Source organism: Aquila chrysaetos, chromosome 12 (assembly GCF_900496995.4).
Source record: "Aquila chrysaetos chrysaetos chromosome 12, bAquChr1.4, whole genome shotgun sequence".
Classification (NCBI taxonomy): Eukaryota; Metazoa; Chordata; class Aves; order Accipitriformes; family Accipitridae; genus Aquila; species Aquila chrysaetos.
The window spans coordinates 18,444,124-18,463,164 of NC_044015.1; the positions used below are offsets into that span (position 1 = coordinate 18,444,124).

At 36.8% G+C, this 19,041-nt stretch overlaps 1 protein-coding gene across 1 annotated transcript in view; it reads right to left on the minus strand.

Moving 5' to 3' along the window:
* KIF14 (kinesin family member 14) overlaps window positions 1-18,603 on the minus strand; it is a 36,154-nt gene extending 17,551 nt beyond the window's left edge. Inside the window, exons 1-19 of the mRNA XM_030033931.2 lie at window positions 18,434-18,603; window positions 14,405-15,604; window positions 13,765-14,019; window positions 12,189-12,276; window positions 9,907-10,005; window positions 8,262-8,314; window positions 7,879-7,909; window positions 7,420-7,527; window positions 6,181-6,297; window positions 5,426-5,544; window positions 4,947-5,119; window positions 4,450-4,597; window positions 4,274-4,337; window positions 3,877-4,061; window positions 3,011-3,113; window positions 2,623-2,783; window positions 1,593-1,740; window positions 719-871; window positions 23-149 (exon numbers count right to left, since the gene is read on the minus strand). Coding sequence (XP_029889791.1) covers window positions 23-149; window positions 719-871; window positions 1,593-1,740; window positions 2,623-2,783; window positions 3,011-3,113; window positions 3,877-4,061; window positions 4,274-4,337; window positions 4,450-4,597; window positions 4,947-5,119; window positions 5,426-5,544; window positions 6,181-6,297; window positions 7,420-7,527; window positions 7,879-7,909; window positions 8,262-8,314; window positions 9,907-10,005; window positions 12,189-12,276; window positions 13,765-14,019; window positions 14,405-15,516 — 3,244 coding nt within the window. The 5' untranslated portion in view covers window positions 15,517-15,604; window positions 18,434-18,603. The remainder of the gene's footprint in view (window positions 1-22; window positions 150-718; window positions 872-1,592; window positions 1,741-2,622; window positions 2,784-3,010; window positions 3,114-3,876; window positions 4,062-4,273; window positions 4,338-4,449; window positions 4,598-4,946; window positions 5,120-5,425; window positions 5,545-6,180; window positions 6,298-7,419; window positions 7,528-7,878; window positions 7,910-8,261; window positions 8,315-9,906; window positions 10,006-12,188; window positions 12,277-13,764; window positions 14,020-14,404; window positions 15,605-18,433) is intronic.
* Between the last annotated feature and the right edge of the window lie 438 nt (window positions 18,604-19,041).

Sequence of the window (19,041 nt, forward strand, 5' to 3'; positions counted from 1 at the left end):
GCAACATTATATATATACATACTAGTCATAGTTTTATTCCCACTTCCATGATTCTTCTGAAGCATGTGTATTTCTTGGGCAATCTTCTGCTTCTCAGCTTCCAGAGCTTCAAGTATCTTTGCATGATGAATAGTATGATCTTCTAGAGCCTTGGGGGGGGGGGGGGGGGGGGGGGGGGGGGGGATTAAAAACAAAACAACAAAAAAACAAAAAAACCCTCAATGCTGTTTACTGAAGTAAAATTTCTTGTTGCTATCATTTTAAAGACTCTCAGAGCAGAATAAAATTTATAGTGGACATCTGCTATATCAATACGAAACCCTTCATCTTCAAACTCAGAGAGTTTTCTGGTTTTGCTTAGATATTGTTATGCTTAAAAAAATACTGGAATTAAAAAGAAAACTTTAAAAAAAATTGTCATGTTTGTTGCAGCAGTCAGATATATATGAACACCAGCCAAAAAACAGTCATTACTTATATTAATCCCTGAAGCCATAAGAAATAAGGTCAGCATTAGTTTATCCCCAAATTTAATACAGTATCACACTCAGAGTGTAAACAAAACATCTGTTCTTTTGCATAAAATCATGCAGAAGAAAAAAATCTTCAGGAACATTTCATTTACAATGAAGTATGTAAAAAAACCCTCAAACAAAACACAGTTTATCACCTAAAAAGCTTTTTTTTTTTTTTTTTTTTTTTTTTTTTTTTTAATTACCTGCTTGGTAGCTAAGGTCTCCATTTCTAAACGCTTCTTACTGAAGCGTAGTTCTAGCTCAAGGTTTTGCTTTGCCTTCTCTAGCTCCTGTATTTTAGTTGCAGCTTTTTGGTTATTCAGTTCTTGGATTTGCTTCTTACGAGATTCTTCTCTCTAATATATAAAAAGGACAGAGGAGAGGAGGTATGCCACTTCTACAGCATTTCTGACCCATCCCTTAGGCAGATATTAAGGTTTATTTTCTCTTCAACACATTTAAAACAAGGCAGCCCCCGTGGACTACTCAGCCCAGTATCAGCAGTGAAAGGTTACATCCCAGTTCACAAGCATCACATTATGTCTTCTATAGCACATTTAGGAAATAAGATACTCCATCATTATTATTGTTTTACCATGATGTACTAGTCTATGTCGACTTCTGCATATTGTAAAAGTATTGAAAAGACTAACAACAAAGTAGCATGCAAACTTGGAAGAAAAAAAAAGCCATTATTAACTAAAACACTGTAGTAATTTAAAAGTCTCATAGAATAAGTTAGATTTAGTAGGGATTTTTCTTCACATATAAGTTACACTCTCATCAAATTCACACTGGATTAACATTTTAGTTCCTGACTAATTGTACAAACCAAAATCCCTAGAATAATTCTGAAGGGGACACCTGCTTTACAACTTCTTGTGTTAGTAAGGCTGATTTTTTTTTTTTTTTTTATTAAAGAAGAATGAGGCTTAGCATTCCCTAAGACACTGTTACAGTATACAAGACAAAAAAATCGGAAAACCCCAAACAAACAACAAACAAACAGAAACACGATACAACAGCTTCTGTTTTATTTTATTGATATGTTTTACGAATCATGCAACAACAGCTTACCACCTCTGCTTCCAGTGATTTTATTTTGCTTTCATAAGCTTCTTTTTGTGAGGTCAGTTCTTGCTGAACCATCTCTTTCACAATTTGGACACTTTGCATCATTTCTTCCTTGGCTTTGAGTCGTGCCTCTTCAATTTCTGATTCAAGCCTACAAGTGGAAGTATCATATGTTTAGAATGCTGTCTTTAATCTCTTATAGACTGCGTAGAGATTATAATCTTTTCTTCTATCATGACAGGACCCTCCAATTTTAACAGTAAAAATATGAGGGGTTCTTTCAGTTGGTTTGGGTTTTTTTTGTTTTGGTTGGTTTTTTGGTTTTTTTTTTTAGAAAAACTTTTATACTTTACCTAGATATTTTTGATTTCATAGGGAAAATGTAGACACTGGTAAAGATGGAACACATTCCAGATTTTTAAAGTCCACTCGATTTCCATTTTTATTTTATTATGTACCTTTCACAAAATTTAAGAACCATAATAGAAACTCAGTAAATCACGTTAAGATGCAGGAAAGTAAATTTTAAGTCAATGAGTCTTGCGGTTTAATAACTCCCAGGAACAAAGCAAGCACAAGTAACACTTCACTGTCTCTCAAATTCTCCACCATCACAGAAGACCAAGTTTGTAACTTTGGGTTTTTCTCGTTTTCCTAAGTCATTTGCTTTTCAGGGTTTAAATATCTCTAAAACATCAAAAGTCAATTTCAGACTCATTATGTGCTTGAAGAGAAATGAAACTGAAGAGATACACTACCTTGAGGATCTTTGGAGCTCAGTGTTTCTTTAATAGTGGTCTACATTCTTGACAATCAGACTAGATAGTGGTGATCACCTCTTACAGGTATACATTCATTTCAGCTAAGTCCAGGACTTCATTTCCAGTATAAATTGAGTTAACAATAACCTTGCTATTTTCCAACTTTACCTTATTGTGAAATAATTAATGATCTTTAGTTTCTTATTTCTTAAACTTATTGCACGGTTGCATTAACAACTGAATTTGTTTTTAGAACAAGATACAATACTTACTGTGTTCTCTGTGCAAGAAACAGCTCATTCTTCGCAAATTCAAAATCTTTTGGACTATCATGCAAAAACATAGTCCCACAAGATGACCTTTTAACTTTCTGAACTTCTACTGGATGATTAAACCTGAAATAATGGTCTCCCCCAAGGATCACTCGATCACCCTGTTTGGAAAGGGGGTGGGGGGGAAAGTTTGTTCTATAACTTTTAGGCTCATAGGCAAATTTACAGTGCTTATAATATAACAGGTGGGGCTAGAAATCAAAGAGGAAGAGACAAATATTTACAGTTTCAGGGCCTTCTAAGAAAACCTTCAGTCTGAAGTTGTAATATTAACAAAGCAAAGAAATCCACACATACACATATTACTATTACCAAATCAATTACTTACATGATGCAGAATTGTTGGGTCTAAAATGCATTTCCCATTTACGTATGTCTTTGCTTCTCTCAGTGGAATAATACTCACTTTGCCAACAGTATTTTTTATAACACTGAAAACAAGAAACATTTGCAATATCAGTAGCTCATGTTAATTGCAAATGATGTTTCTTAATAGACTAAAACTCATGCTTTAGATAGTGTCCTGTTATTGCTTTTCCAGATGCGGATTGTCTTCATACTATTTGGTTACAACACACATAATTAATGAGTGACAATCTATATTTTGGAAGAGAATCAATATCTAAATCTAAGAAGAATCTGCTGCCAAAAAATTACTACAATACCCTGTCATCTGAGCATTTCTTTGATAAAGCTTGATTTCCCAACAAACCCACATCTTTCATGTTTTCAGTAACTGATTAGTTAAGTTTCTTATAGCAGTTTGTCTGGGATCAGTTGCATAGAATGCACTTTAAATGATATTTCTGCAATATGGCCAAGTTGCTCTCTATTTTTAGTTTTAAGTAAGAACTGTCAAGGCATTTCACTTTTCCATTGAACTTAATGTAATAGTTATCACACATTATCATTTAATCAGGTCCTTCTCCAGCACTTCTGCACAAATAGAAAGCTTTGCTACATGAATCAAATTAACAAAGAAATTAAACCACCTTGGTTAACAGATTTCTTGAGGGAACAGAAGGATGTTACTTTAATCATTGAGCAGTACAAATATTATCCCTAAATAGTATTTTCCTGGTTAGAAAACCATATTTTGTTGCTGCCAGAAGGAAGAGTGACTCCAAAAGAAAGGGAAGGGTGAGAAGAAATATTTCCTGCTCTCACTTAAAGTATAAAAACAACACTACATACCAATGGTCATCAGCAATTAGCACTCCGGAAAGCTGGATATCATGTTTCGAATTTGGTGTATACCTTCCAACTGTAGTTTCTCCTTCTTTGATCATATACAACAGCACCTCAGAAAGCTGAGGATCTTCATTGAGATTGACAAGGTTTGGTAAATGATTGTCCATTTTGAATGCTACTCCTGCTTTCTAGATAAAAGATAGCTCTGCATAAATAAACAATTTACTTTGTGTGTTCAAGTATCTATATTAAATTTTTCTAAGTCATCACAGTGGTCTGTTAAAAGAATAGCATTAAGGAAACCAAATCTTACAACTACTAATTCTGCTGCAAGGCTTGCTGATGTTATATTTTCTGTACTATCTCCTATAGGAAAGTGAAGCAGAGAAAGAAAACGTACCTGCAATTCTTTTATATCTTCTAATTTCCTCTTTTCTGCTTGTTCAAATTTTTCTTTCCAGGCCCTTAATATATTAAGAGGAAAATAACACAACAGATTAGGAGAAAAGGAGAAAAATTACAGCATGTAAATTTTACTATTTCTATTTTGAAGTAAAACATTAACGACTGCCCAACCTTTGCATTTCTGCTGTGTTCCTCTCCTGCTGGTGCAATTTTACCCTCAAAGACGTTATTTCCTGCAAATAACATCTGTATTTTTCAGGATCAGTGTTCAGAGCGCTTTTCTGAGCTGCCTTCAGTTTTTCAATTTCAGCTTTCAATTCTACATTAGACAAACCAGACACGGAGTACGCACAAAAAATGAAGACAAAATAGGGTTTAGACATTTCAGTACAATACTAGAAAATTCATCCTGTCACTTAATTAAAAATAAAACACCTTTCCCCAGTCCATGTTCTCAAGTGTAGCGTAAGATATCATCTGAACTTTGGCAAAAAGAAGCAGCTCACAAAAGAATAATATTAAAAGGAAGACATCCTAGGTTGTATTAGCCGAGTTGACAAGTAGTCAGTCAACACAATAGATTACTAGTAACAACAACTCTTACAGAGCAGTAAGTTAAACACACATGCAGACGAAAAACCCTCAAAGACTGCAGAAGTCAACCTCACCTCTGATTAGCTTGGCATTCACATCTTCATTTACTTTAGCAATGTTGATAATTGAACAAGCTTGTTTTGCATAGCGAAGAGTGCTGAGTGTTTCTTCTGTACTGCTGGCAGCTGGACTTACTGTAGCAATCATAGCAGTTTGTGAATTTCCACCAAGACTTTCCTTTAACAACCTTCATTTGACAGGAGAGTAGAAGTCAATCCCTGGCCACCACATTGAAAGAAAAATTAAAACTTCTCAATCTGAACAGATTAAATACAAAACAGCTAGGGTCTTGCTGCTTATTTGAGAGTGATTGTTAGCTACCTAAAATACAAACCAAAGTCCTGTTCGTCCTTTACCTGATGCAACACGCTAATTTCTTCCCTCCATAGGACATTTGAGAGAGAGGGAGGGAAGGAGGGGAAGTGATGCCTCCTGAATAGAAGAGGATGAGAAAGATTTTACTTCTCTATAAAAAATCCTGAAGTATACATACCAAGTAAGGACAGATTCCCGGTAAGGAATGAAAGTTTTCTTTCCATTTTGAGACTGTTTAGACAGTGCAGAAATAACCTTTCCAAGGGTTAACAGCGATTTATTGATACTCACACCCTCCTACACAAAACAAAAATAAAAATAATTATAATACAGTTGTATTTTCTTCTGTGATGTTATTGACTGTACTGTTGATTTAATTGTGCTTATTCAATGTATGGTACAGCTGTAACAAATTAAATGTCACCACTGATTAAAAAACAACAATAAGCTGACACAGCATCCTAGAAGATCTTCATTTGAAAAGAACAGAGACCCTGGCTTAAAAGTAAGAAGTGTTACGAACCATCAAACTTATTAAGGCAGCCTGAAAGAAAGTCTCTTATAAGAAACTCTATTTACTTAAACCCCCCAAAAAAGGGGCAAGCCCCAACTCCATGCAATATCCAATTCATGATTTGGAAAGTCATGTGGACAGTTTTTCCTCATTCCTTCTAAAGGATCATTAGGCCTGCATAGCGTGGGGAGTGCTGTCCTAACCAAGATCTGGCCTGCCATACTGCACAGTCAAAACAGCTTCTTAGGGCCACCCACCCTCATTAGCAAAATGCTATGCAATACTTAAAAGCAGAAGGTCTACATATTCTTTTACAACTACAGTTCCTGCCCAAGAGTCCTGGTAGGTGAGGATGCTTTGGAGTTTAGGGGTATTCTTTGGAGTCTATCCTTTTCCACAGATTTCCAGTCTTGGTTTACCTTCAGCCTTTCTCCAGTGGTCTGAGCTGTTGAGCAGCATTCACTGCCAGCTAGATCAATTAGATTTATGTGACTGGTAAGCCTATGATCACATTGTTCTTCATCCACAAGTTTTACCTGGAAAAAAGGGAGATGTTTGCATTCAAACCAAAACAAAAAGGCCGAGGACAAGCAAAAATCTAACAAGCTGTTCACTTTAAATACATTAAAAAAATCTACACTTCCATTTACTTTTTGACAAGGTACCTTCATGTACATCCCTTGAAGGAGACTAAATTCAGACTTTTAACCATAGTATCAATTGTTTGCCATTGAATAACCGTATAAGCATAAACTGCAAACATAACAGATTAGCAAACTAGGGGTTTGGATCTGAAGTTTGACTACTGTGGCTATCGAATAACCATGGAAATCTTAAGCTGTTTCTGAATTAGACCAATGAAGATCAGCTAAGTAGTCAGTGGAAAAGTCTCAGGACTATTTCTGATAGAGAAAAGAAATAATCTAGTGGTGAGAACCATGAGCAGAAGAAGGAGGGAGATTAGGAAACTGGGCCAAAAAAATTAAACCAATCAAGAAAAACAAAAAACCCAAACCAACAAGTTATTTGTGCATGGAGAAAACTGACAGTCTGTAGAATTCTGAGGAGCTCAACCTATTTCAATTCTGTTTTCAGGCTCATCTCAGTCAGGTTTTGTCTGTTACACATCTGTAAATCAGGTGAGGAGTTGTAATCCCTATATGCTGGAGACACACGGGTGAGAGACATCCTGAAGCAAGGAAACATTTACTCTGTGAACTGTGTTGCAACTGAGCAGAAACTGCATCTCCTACTATTGTCCCAGCTCATCACCTGCAGAAACTCAGCACAGCTATCCACCTTGCATAGTTTAACCTTCTTAGAATCTAAGATGTATTGGCAGCAGTGTGAAAATAGGTCTGGTCTCAATTAGGATTCCAGTTACATCTCAAAACTCACACTCAGAAGCTTGGAACTACTCCCAGATCTGCCAGTCTAGACATATTTATATTGCTGCTATAAATATACGTAACACAGACACATCAGAAACTACTCTAAGCATGTAAAAGAAAACAAGTTTTGCTGTGTAGAAAGACATGTTAAAATGCCCTGTACTTTATTCATCTTCTTCAAGTATATTCTCACAACAGTTTTCTAGGCAGCACACAAAATAACTTTTTACTACCTGGTTTGAACAGATATTAAAAACCCAGCAATACCTTGGTTTGCGTCATGACAAGGGTGAAGACAGAATGAGATCTAGAGCTCTTGTCATTCATTACTGTAGCAGCTGTTGCTCTCTGCTTATTTCCTAGTTCAAGCCAACTCTGTAAAAGATAAAAGTCAGGATGTGAAACCAAAACCTACTTTGGGTAGTTAACTGAAGATTAAAATGTTTGCAAATAAAGTGATTAACACAAATCATGACTCTGTAAGGGATGAATTAAAACTTAAGAGATAACCATGTGAAGAGAGTGATGCTTGCATCTATGCATCTACTTAGGTCCCTTATATAGGACTAGTCTTCATTAGCCTTTTACAAAATCAACAGAAATATCATAGACTACTGGACAGTCCGTAAAGCATTTTCTTCCCATCCATGGAATTTAGTTTTCAGCAGTGAAGAAAGGAACAAGTAGAAATATTTACATTCCCTTTTAGTAAACAAAAACTCTTACCTGGATATCAGAGTAAGAACTGACAACATTCCTAAGGTGAGAGAAAAAGAAAAGCTTGTGTTCAGACTGTTTTCTTTCTACATTTTTCCCTGATGCCTGCATTCTGAAACATTTCCTCAGTTACAGACAAAATACAAACATACCATGAAAGCTCCAGTTGTCTTGAGACTCCCACACACTTATTTCACTAAAGCAATACACTAAAGGAAATGCGTCAAATCGAGCTAGACATGGGTATGCATCTTTGTAAAACTACGTGACACTAAGATCGTGCCTAATTTACTGGTGAGCACACAAGCTTTCACAGAGCCTCAAGATAATAATTAGCACACTCTTTCAGAATTACACCATATACCTATTAAAATGTGAACAGTTACACTTACACTGTCAGGCCTTCCACATATGGACCTAACACTGGATGTTCTCTTACACGAAGCTGTTGAGAATAATTTTAAAATAAAAATTATTAGGGGTGCATTAGCTAGACCTAGCACTCAGGAATATCTTAAAATTAAGAGAAAGTCTATCTACATCCCTAGTATCACATTTATCAAACAAAACCTAGGATGAATCATCTAGAAAGATATTTGCAGGAAAATACCTACAACTGAATTTTTCCAGCTGCCTGAGAAATCACAGCAGACTGTACCAGGCCACTGCTCACAGAGCTAACTGCAAGAACATGTATCTTATATAAGACATTTAAATAAGAAAAAAAAAAAAAAAAAATAAAACCTTTTCTGCAACAGAAATCTGTTATGTTTCCAAATTAAATAGCTTAGCTCAAAATCATTGACAAAACTCAGATGAAAGCACTCCTACTATAAACAAGACAGTATACTCTTTACTGCTGTATAACTAGTCCACACAAGTCCCAAGCTTAGGATAAAGGACTTATTTCAACAGCAAATTGAATGCAGTGTATCTTCTTTATCATAAACTAATACTCATAGTTTACACACAAGTGGCAAGTATAGTGTTCAATATGTCAAAGTACAGAAAGTACTTTTTTTTTTTAATAAATCAAACGTAATAAATTCCTTCCCTACATCCCCTACTTAACACAAATTTCTTTAATTTATGGTTTTACATATTCTAACACACAAGCATTAAAAACTAGCTAAACTAGTTTAACTAGTGATCCTTAACTAGTTAATCAGACAACTGAATTTCCCCCCCTCCCCCAGCTTCTTGGGAAACAACCAACCAACCAACTGAAAAAAAAGGAACTTCCTGACAGCCCCATAGCACTAAGTAGTAAATAATCCAGGGGAAAGAATCGGAAAAATATTATCAATCTTGGTATTAAGCTCTTACATGATAGTAGTTTTCTGTAGCTGGGCAATGTAAATACACAGAGGAAACAAAGTGGGGAAAAATTCTCCTTTGCAAGTATTAACATTTTTTTATTAATATACTATGGACTGCAGTTAGATACGTAAAGGCAGTGGCAAACAGGCATCCCAGTAGATAAACAATACATAGATATTTTCAGAAAGTGAATGGACATTTCAGTAGTGTTGAGAACTGAGGAGACTGTTGGATCAAATACAATTAGGCAAATACTTTTGGTGCCCCCCCCCAAACACCATTGGAAGCCTCCTGACACTGTCACCCTTCTATTTTAGAACTCAATCTGAATTACAAGATTATAACTCAAATTATATTACACAAAAGACTTAATATAATCTGGACATTTGGTTAATAGTATTCTAAAAGATTTTTTATAAAGGCTGATAAGATCATCTTCATTTTGCAGATAGAAATGTTAACAACAATTTTGAGGTTCTGAATTGCTTTGTTTCTATTTCAGCGAGATTTTGTTTTTGATTAGCATTTCTGAATTGCCAAGAATTTTGCTTAAAGTCATATAGTAAGATATTTTTTTTTTTACTTGAAACCCATTATTGGCAACAATCTAAGGTACTTGGATAACAAAACAATGATCACTTGTCATTTGTGTTTGTTTACAGAATAAATGCCACTACTTTGAGATTATGCATTTACTTCTTTATGTGAGCAACTTACTGGTTGTTTCTTCTGTCCACTTTCAGCTTTAAAGACAAGCAAATCATGAATTTTCTCATTGTATACTTCAAAAAAGCTCATTTCAAGATGATACAAAATCTAATAAAATTAATAATAAGAGTTATTAATATAGTCCACAAAACATTTTCAGCATCCTTCGTTTCACAAATTAACCTAGATTATGAGATCCTGCTATTCAATGTTAGAAGCATTTGTACTGAAGGGACTTGCCAAGAGAAACAATATCCTAAACCAGGGATCTGCTATTGCCAAGAACACAATTTATTGGAATTCCCTCCTCAGCCGTTCCCAGATGACAGCTATCAAGCTTAAAAAAATGTATATACATCCATCTCAGAAGCTTCAGTGTTGGGCTTTTAGAACATGAAAACATAGTTTTGTTTGCACCTGCACTAGTTTCATTCCCTTCGGGATTGTGCTTTTACAGCATGACACGTTGTCAACATCCTGACATGGAACAAAACGGAAAGATAAACCTTGATTCTACCTAGAGCAATTAAAAAAAAAAAAAAAAAACCAACCAAAAAAACCAAACCAACAAACTTTCACAAAAACACATCTCCTTCCTCTGAAGGCATCCAGGTCATTTTTCTTACACCGCCCCCCCCCTCTCTTTTTAAATAGAATGGAATTTTCTTTAAGAGACAAGGAAGATTGTAGCAAAAAACCTAAAAAATTGAAGTAAAAAATATAAGATTTCAGACCATTTGCAGCAACAGAATCACTCATTCACAACGCATAGGCAAAGGATTAACAAACATATCTAGCATCTCTGCGGTTTTTTTAGAAGTTATACTCTCTAGCCAAATCAGGTAATAAATAACCTTCTTAGATTTCTCAGTGCCTATCAAATCTACCATAGGATCAGAATATTATGTGCTCACTGGTATTAGGATTCAAAGTCAAGAATGCAAACATCAAGCAATAAAGAAATTTGGAATAGTTAAAAAAGGAAAAGTTTGCCTGCATAAGCTTAACTGAATGTTAACATCTACTGACCTGCAAGTCAATCCTTACAGACATGGACAAACACACAGAGAAAAAAAAATGCAAACAACAGCCTTTGTCACCAGCATGTTTTGCATCAGATACCCAAGAAAGAGCTGAAATATAAGTTTCTAATCCTTTTCACAATTTTAAAAGGCATTCAGAGTTTCTAACCACAAATTATGATTTGTGTTATTACCACAGAAAGCTTTAGGTGCACAATTCAAATCTCAGGCACTGTACTGTAAACAAGCTGGTTCTTCAAAAGTGATTCTGTTCCAGAAATTCAGTCTTCGAAAAGCCTTAACAGTCAGACAGAAAACTAAATGTACCTGAAGAATTCCCACAACCCAAGCCCCTGCATACCTGCATTCTCAGTTTCAGGCTTTTCTTCTTAAGACATGAAATGAATAGTTTAAAAAAATTTTTAAGACATTAAGGTAATTGCACCTCCAGTTATGATTCCCTAAATTTACCGTTACTACACCAATTAGTTGGGGCAGAAACAGAATGTAACCCTTCATTAAAATACTCTGTAAAGGACTACTACTTCGTTGTTTTTAAATCCATACACCATAGGTGTAGGACAGGATTTCAAATCAAAATACATTGTGATCAGGTGAAACATTCCTACCCCCTCTCAGAAGGCCACTGTTTCATATAGAGTTATGGACAAATACAGATCTATTCTCAAAACAGAGAAGGAAACAAAACATTATTTACAATGAAAATTTTAAAGTCTTAAAAAAAATAATCCAGGTGGGCCAGGTGGGAGTAGTTGATTTTTTTTTTTTTTAATTTTAGCAAGAATACTGAGCTAGAATACTAGAATTAGAATACTATTAAAGTGTATTTTGCTTTGATACGTGACAATGTTTAGATAAATTCATATTTTTTAAGTTCTATTTTTTATGCCTCCACTGAAAGTATGGAACCCACTAGGATTTCTTTTTACCTTTCCTTACATAAATATTATCTTGTAAGTCATGCTATATAGAGAAAAGATCCTAGTCCGGTGACACATCAAGAATATCATGCCCATATTTCTTTTTTACATAGTTGTCATTAAGGAAGCAAAACAATGTTGATTTTAACTCTTTAGGGAACCCTGTTAATCAAAGCGGAAGTAAGATTTGAATCAACAAAAGAATACAGACATTAACAAATGGATCAGCACTAAGGTATAAAATGAAAGAATGAAACAGGTATCAAAATACTGAAATGCATCAGTTTCCTCATAACTCAATGCAAGGTCAATAGCATAAGCATACCACCTGTTGCTTGTCCATTTGTGCTATTTGAGTGAAAAGATCTTCACAAAGTCTTGGAATTATTCCTCGGTCTTCATCAAATCCCATCATCCTGTATTTACAAAAAAACTGCTAGTTCAGTTTTGTAGCTGTCTATAGCTAGTTTTAATACTAATTGTATAGTTCTAAAGTTGAAGTGCCACATGTGTCTAAGTTAAAGAAGTAATAAGTGATGGAAATAAACCTGATCTAAGTTGGCACTTCTTTGAGCAGAGAGTTGGACAGGATGATGTCCAGAGGTCTTTTCTAATTCATCCATTGAGAAATAGGTTGAAAATCTAAGCAAAACTAAAACCCTACAGCAACTGAAGAGTAAGTTGTACTATAAACAGTAAACCTATAGACGTTTGATATCCTAACATGCATGCATTTTATATTCTCTGCACACTGACAGTGTAGCAACCTAAGCCCCTCTCCACCTCTGGTGTAGCTTTTTCCTGTCTAGTTCTGCCACTGCAAAACACCAGTGTACTGGACTAATTCAGCTACAGCCCAGAGATGCACACAGCTGCACAACATAGTTGTCAGCAGAAATTTGTTGTGTACACTTGACCTGAGGACACAGTTATTACTGATATTAATTTCAGCCTTGCTTAAAATACAAAGGGGTGAAGGTAAGTAATTGTTTACCAGAAAGTGGAGGAAAAGAAAAAAAAACCCAAAAAGCAACGAACAACCAACAAACCTACAAATAGGATAACAACTGCAATACTGAGCATATCTTTCTTTTAGGCCAAGGTAAATAGACATTATAAGTAAAAATTAGTTCCCACTTAAAAAGGAAAATCCTACCTCCATATAAGTTCTATATCTATTATAAATTTAATAGAAACGTTAAAATTATGTTAAATTGAATAGAAACATTTCTGGTTCTCAACTACGTATATGAAAGTCTATAGCACCTCATGGGAATTATAAAGCTCATAGAACCGATTTTAATAGATGCATGCTCGGAAACAAAACAGTTCACTAGGCATTCTATTGAAAAATATACACAAGGTGTATAAAATTGGCTATAAACTCTCAAAATGTTACATGAAATAATCCTAGACAAGTAAAGATTAGATTTCAAATAAGCAGTGCCACAAACATCTGGATTTTTTGTTTATTTAAGTTCTGAAACAGTCAGGACCATATTAGAATGATCTCTTAAAGGTCTTGTCCAAAAAACATAATATACTTTAGAACATGTCACTTTACGCAAAAAATGACAAACAGTGGTGAACAATGGCACTGGGATAGTCCGAGAAGCTCTCAGCATTAATAAAGGTTTTTCTTCACTAAAATCTCTGGAGAGAGCTTTTATTTTCTTCACTAGAAGTAGAAAGAGGTCAGTGCCAGATAAATAAAAATATTCTACAGCTAACTTTGTCTTAATTATTATAAATATTGTTTTAATTATTTTTCTTTTAAAATAGCAAGACCGTTTTAACACAATTCAATAACTATGAAATCTAGTCCACACAAACTCTTTTCATGACTTTATAATGCACAACAATTGGCTCCTACAGAATTTTAACAATTATTATTAGGAACTTACGTGTATGATTTTCCAGAACCAGTCTGCCCATAAGCAAAAAGACAGGTGTTATATCCCTCAAAAGCTCTTTCTAGGAGCGGCACTGCCAAAGTTTTATAAATCATTGCTTGGCTTGCAAAATTAGGATGACACTTGTCAAAAGACCAGAAAGAAAAGTCATAACTGAAGCTGTAAACTTGGTTTGTGGCTGGATTTTGTACAGCTGTCTCTGAACCACTCATGGAGATTACAGGGAGTAAGTTTTCATTTTTCTCTCTGAATGGGAGAGGGAAAAAAAAAAGTTTAAAAATTAAAAAGCATAAGCTACATGCTTTAAGTTACGTCATTTCAATGACCTTATGGAAAATAAAAAGGTTGGTAATCATTGTTAAAAAAAGCTGTTCGATGAACATACAAAGTATTCGAGCTCAAAATACTTCAGCTAATGAATATGTAAAAAATAGCCCCAAACACCTATAAAGTCAATTCAAACTTTTAATAAAATATTTGTCTTGAAGTTGCATGAAATATCGACTAATTTCAAAATATGTATTATATCCTTATTGGGTCAATGATTAAACAATTCAAAAAATACAAAGTGGGAATCAACATACACTATAAAAGCTACTATTAGCATCAGACATAAGTCCAGGATACAAACCTGTTACTGAAAGGCCGTACACGCACAGCTACAATCACTTTGCTGTTTTCCACTTTGAAAACATCTTTCTCAGTGCTATTGCTCTCAGCTAGAGTTTCGGCCTTGTCTTTTGTTTCTGAACTTCTACTCACAGAAGGAGAGCTGAAGACACTAGTTTTCTTTTTGGCTAAAATTTGAAGATGAGGTGTTCGTTTATTTGAAGTGGACAGAGATGGTTGATCCCGAGAAGTGCTGTTCTTTGGTGTAAGCTTAAATCCTTCTGTTGAACCTTTTGCTGGTGTCCTTGGTCTTTCCACACTGTTATGTTTTATAACGAAGTGTTGTAACCTTTGCCTTCCAGCTAGCTTATTTATATTGCCTTTTTCATTCAATTGTTCTCCTGATATCCTATTAAAATATTTTGAGGTAACTAATTGTTCTGATTTAGGAACTTTATTTTGAAGTTTTGTGTCAGCAGTGCTTGTCCTATATTTTAAATGTGTGCAGCTATCATTTTCACACAGACCATCAACAAAGCAAAGGGAATCCTTGCTGTTCGGGTGACACTGCAACTCTGTACTTGACTGACCCTCAGCTAACTTAAAGCTTGGTTTAATATCACAGGTATCATTATTATTCGTATTTGGTGGAAGCACAATCTTGTAATTTCTTTGTGCAGCAGAGTCAGTATTTTCTATTCCCAGCACAGTATTCTGATTAATTTTACTCTTCTCTAAGGAGGCAGTCCTCACACGCCTCTGCAGAGCAAGTCTTTTCTCCATTTGTATATTTTCCATGCCCTGTGTTGTGTGTGCATGCAATTGTTCACTAGTGGACACTGATTTTTTGCTGGCTCCAGTTCTCCTCTGGAGTGTTAACCTGCCTTCAGGTTTAAATGTAGTTGATGTATCACCCACTTTTTTACAGGCTGAAATCACATCGGTCCTATTAACTTCCTCAGTCTTATTCTGAGAACATGAAAGTAGAATATACTTTTCCTCTCCTGACTGTGATTTCAGTTGCTGCCCAGACACCTTGCTGCTGGTAAAGGTATTCTGTGAAGAAGTCTTCTGCAAAGTGGTAGTACATTGTGCCTCAGAGGGGCTTCTTGCAGGAACTGTGTAAATAGGCATTTTGTCTTCCAGCAAGTTAACATTAGGTTTTCAGTAAGTACAACACGTTTCCTAAAACATCATTTCTAGTTGCATCTTCTTAAGGAATCTGGGGAAACAAAGCAAAAATTTTTATGATGCTCGCATCCAGTGCAAGTTATGTTTTGATGCACAAGGAGCTCTTGACGTTTACTGCAGTAAATACGTGTTCCCAAACATTAATTACAATTAGTAACCTATTTCACCTCCCGCACTTAAAAAAAAAAAAAGTAACTTCTATATTTGAATGACTGCTTCCACCAATAGTAGGCTATTTGATTCCATTTATTGAGTTCTATGATTTGTTTCAGAAAGTAAACCAAACATCACGAAAAAGCACCAGTTGGTACAAAGAACAATCTATTTAGCAACAAAGATCACTGTGGACATTTCTTCCAAATGATCTACCATGATCCTCAAAGAAAAGGAATTAAAGATTGTGCCTCCACTCACAACTATTTATGCTCTTAGTGTTTCACAACTAACAGTCTCAAACAGAACAACAAAAAAAGGAAGTCTATGAATACAGAAAGCAGATTTTTTTTCAGGATCTTGATATATAATATAAAACCCACTATCAGAATAAGACAGTTAATAAAGATGACTATTACAACACGTTTGGACATTGTTTTAGTTCACTATAGTACAAACATAACAAAACAAAAAGATCCCTAGCCTAGGGGACAGAAGAAAATATGTAAAAGGTGTTCCACATTCTTTCTACAGGTAAATATTTAGAAATCCGTATATATCCAATCTGTATAGAAAATTATGCTTTCACTGTTGCATACGCTTCATAGTTATTGGGTTGTTACAGGTTTGACATCACTACCCACTACAGACTTGCCAGCTGCAATTAATTTGCTATTAGAAGTCAACAGTAAGTCACCTGCCTTAGATCCTTCAAAAATTGCATATATCATTAACAAAAGCAGCAGATGTTCAGGGGGGGGAAAGGAAAACAAGATGAGAGCAGGTGATGTAAAAGCAACCATTTAACCATTGCTCCAATAGAAGTTTCTTTTAATGCTACTCTTGTAAGTTAGAGCTTTTGGAGTACTCTCAGAATTTATGCAATTACATCCACTTCTACATACGCCATGACTACACAAAGTTTTCATAGCTCAAAAGTTGGGAGGAAAATTTCAAGAATTTCAAGCCAGAGTGTATTTATTGCTCAATCCGGTTTGATACAGGAAACTACTTATGTTACATGAGTTGTAAAATAGACATTTTGTGGTTCCCTCTAGCAGTCGGTAAACAAAGAAACACGGTTGTAAGCCATGAATTGCTTTAGTGTTTTCTGAAAAGTCCATCTTTTCCGTTCAGCTTTAAAATAACTAGTATAAGAACAAAAGTTCTCCCCTCTTGTTGCTACAGCTGTGCCTTGCGAATATTCACAAAGCTTTTCTGTGGAAAACAATCTCCCCGCTAAAAGCTCCTTCATTCTAAAACGTGGAATAAGGTTCAAGACTTGTTGAAAGTACGCTCGTTCCTCATTTTTAATCGATTACAAATACTAATTAGAGATGAAATCCTAGCGTTCAAAGCTGGGTGAAAACGTAGGAGGAACCGATGGCTTCACTATCCCTCAGCAACCCTACCCTCTTCAGGCGAGCCCCCGTGGGACTCTCGATTGAAGGCACTCCTCAGCCCCGCCGGGTCGCCGGAGCCCGCCCGCGCCCTCACGGTGAAGGCGGGGAGAAAGCAGCAGCTGACTGACCAAGCCGGGGGGGACTTTGCGGGGCAACGCCTCCGGAGCCCGCCACCCCGCGCTGCCGACCCAGCTCTGCAGCTCCCGAAACAACATCCCACCCGTGACCGCGGCCGGCCACGAGACGCCCCAGGGAAACCCAACCCCCCAGGACGGAGCCCCATCCCTCCCCCCACCTCTCCTCTCCTCACCCGCCGGCCTGGCCTAGCCTCGCTCAGCTCCGCTCCGCTCGGCTCGGCTCCGCACCGGCCACAGCCCGCGCCCTCTCCCTGCCCCGTTTGAATGCGCCGGGCCCACGGGGATTGGCTCCCGCGAGGACTGCGTCAGAAGGGGGCGGCCCTGAGCGCCGGGGCGCCCGCTGACAGCCGCGCCCCCTTGCCAGGCGCAGCGCGCGGGGCCCCGCGGCGTTCCTATCGGCGGCGTCTCCTTCCCTCCAGGGAGGCCCCGCCGCCGCCGCCAACCTGCGGCCGATGACCAGGAAGCCCGGCGCAGCCGGTGACCCCTCAAATGGCAGGCACAGCCCCGCTCTCCTCGCCGGTCCGTTCTTGGAGCCGGCCGTCTGCAGGGAGCAGCGCACGGCACAGGCACAGGCACCGATTACCCCGCAGAAAAAAAGGGACTGACGAAAAGTTTGAGGATCGCAGGATGAAGAAGATTATGCAGTACCACTTCATGAAATCTCCACAAGCAATAAAGATTGGTCTCTTGCTGAAGGATACGCGCGTTTTCTAAAATATTTTAGCAAATACTGTGCAACTGAGGCAATATGGAAAAGTTTAAAAAAAAACAGCAGCGGGAGACAAAAGACAAAGCGGGGGGGCGGGGAGGGGGCGGCAAGTTAAAAACTTGAGGTTTTCCCCCTATCAGACTGTTAAAGTAGTAGCAACGGTGCATAGAAAATAATAGACATACTAACAAATACCGTATTTCAGATTATTAGAATCCATAGTAGGAGTTTGTCATTTAACAATTATATAAATCTGTTACTGTTAAAGAACCCCTGGCACCAGTGCCACTTGTGTCATCTGTCTTGGCAGCACGTAAGCCCTACTCCTTTTGTTTCTAGTTGGGGGAAATCAGCTACTAAGCTTTTAAAAATTCGTTTGCTACCAAAGTCAGTCTATCACATTGCTGTCCTTTGGCCAAAGAGTAGACATACAATGCACAGGACTAACATCTAACTACCTGGGACATCTCAGTCTGCCAAAAAGGGATGATGCATCACAGCAGCATGAAAGGTCTGATGAAACTAGTTTCTCAAACCTCAGCCTAAAAGAAAAAAAGGGGGAAGTTTTGATTATGACCTCAGACTTTGGATAGCAAGTTGTACTATCTTAATATGTTTTTTGGCACTATCTTAATATGGTTTTGGTCTCATTTCCTGAAAAAAATGAAATGACATCTGGTGTCAGAGCATGGCAAGTTACGCTTAAGTGAGTAGTAAATAAGTAAATATGATCAATTATACATTACCTATAATGTTTCATTAAGTAAGAACACAAATTTCTTACTTATGTAGTTTACCTCTCTACAATGAAGTTACACTAATAACCCAATATTTCTGCTATTGCAGATTGCTTGAGCAGGACTCTTAACTGGCCCACAGGCAATGAAGGACAAACTAAACTTTCAGTAGTTTACAAACAAAACTTGCATATATGTTGACAAGAAACTCCCAGAGAGCATACTGAGGATTCAGAGAAATGTTCCCAGTGAAAGCTTTTATGTTAACTAGGAGGAAGAGATTGAGGCTTGTTTTCAGAAACTAACCTGTCACCAATTTTTTTTTTTTT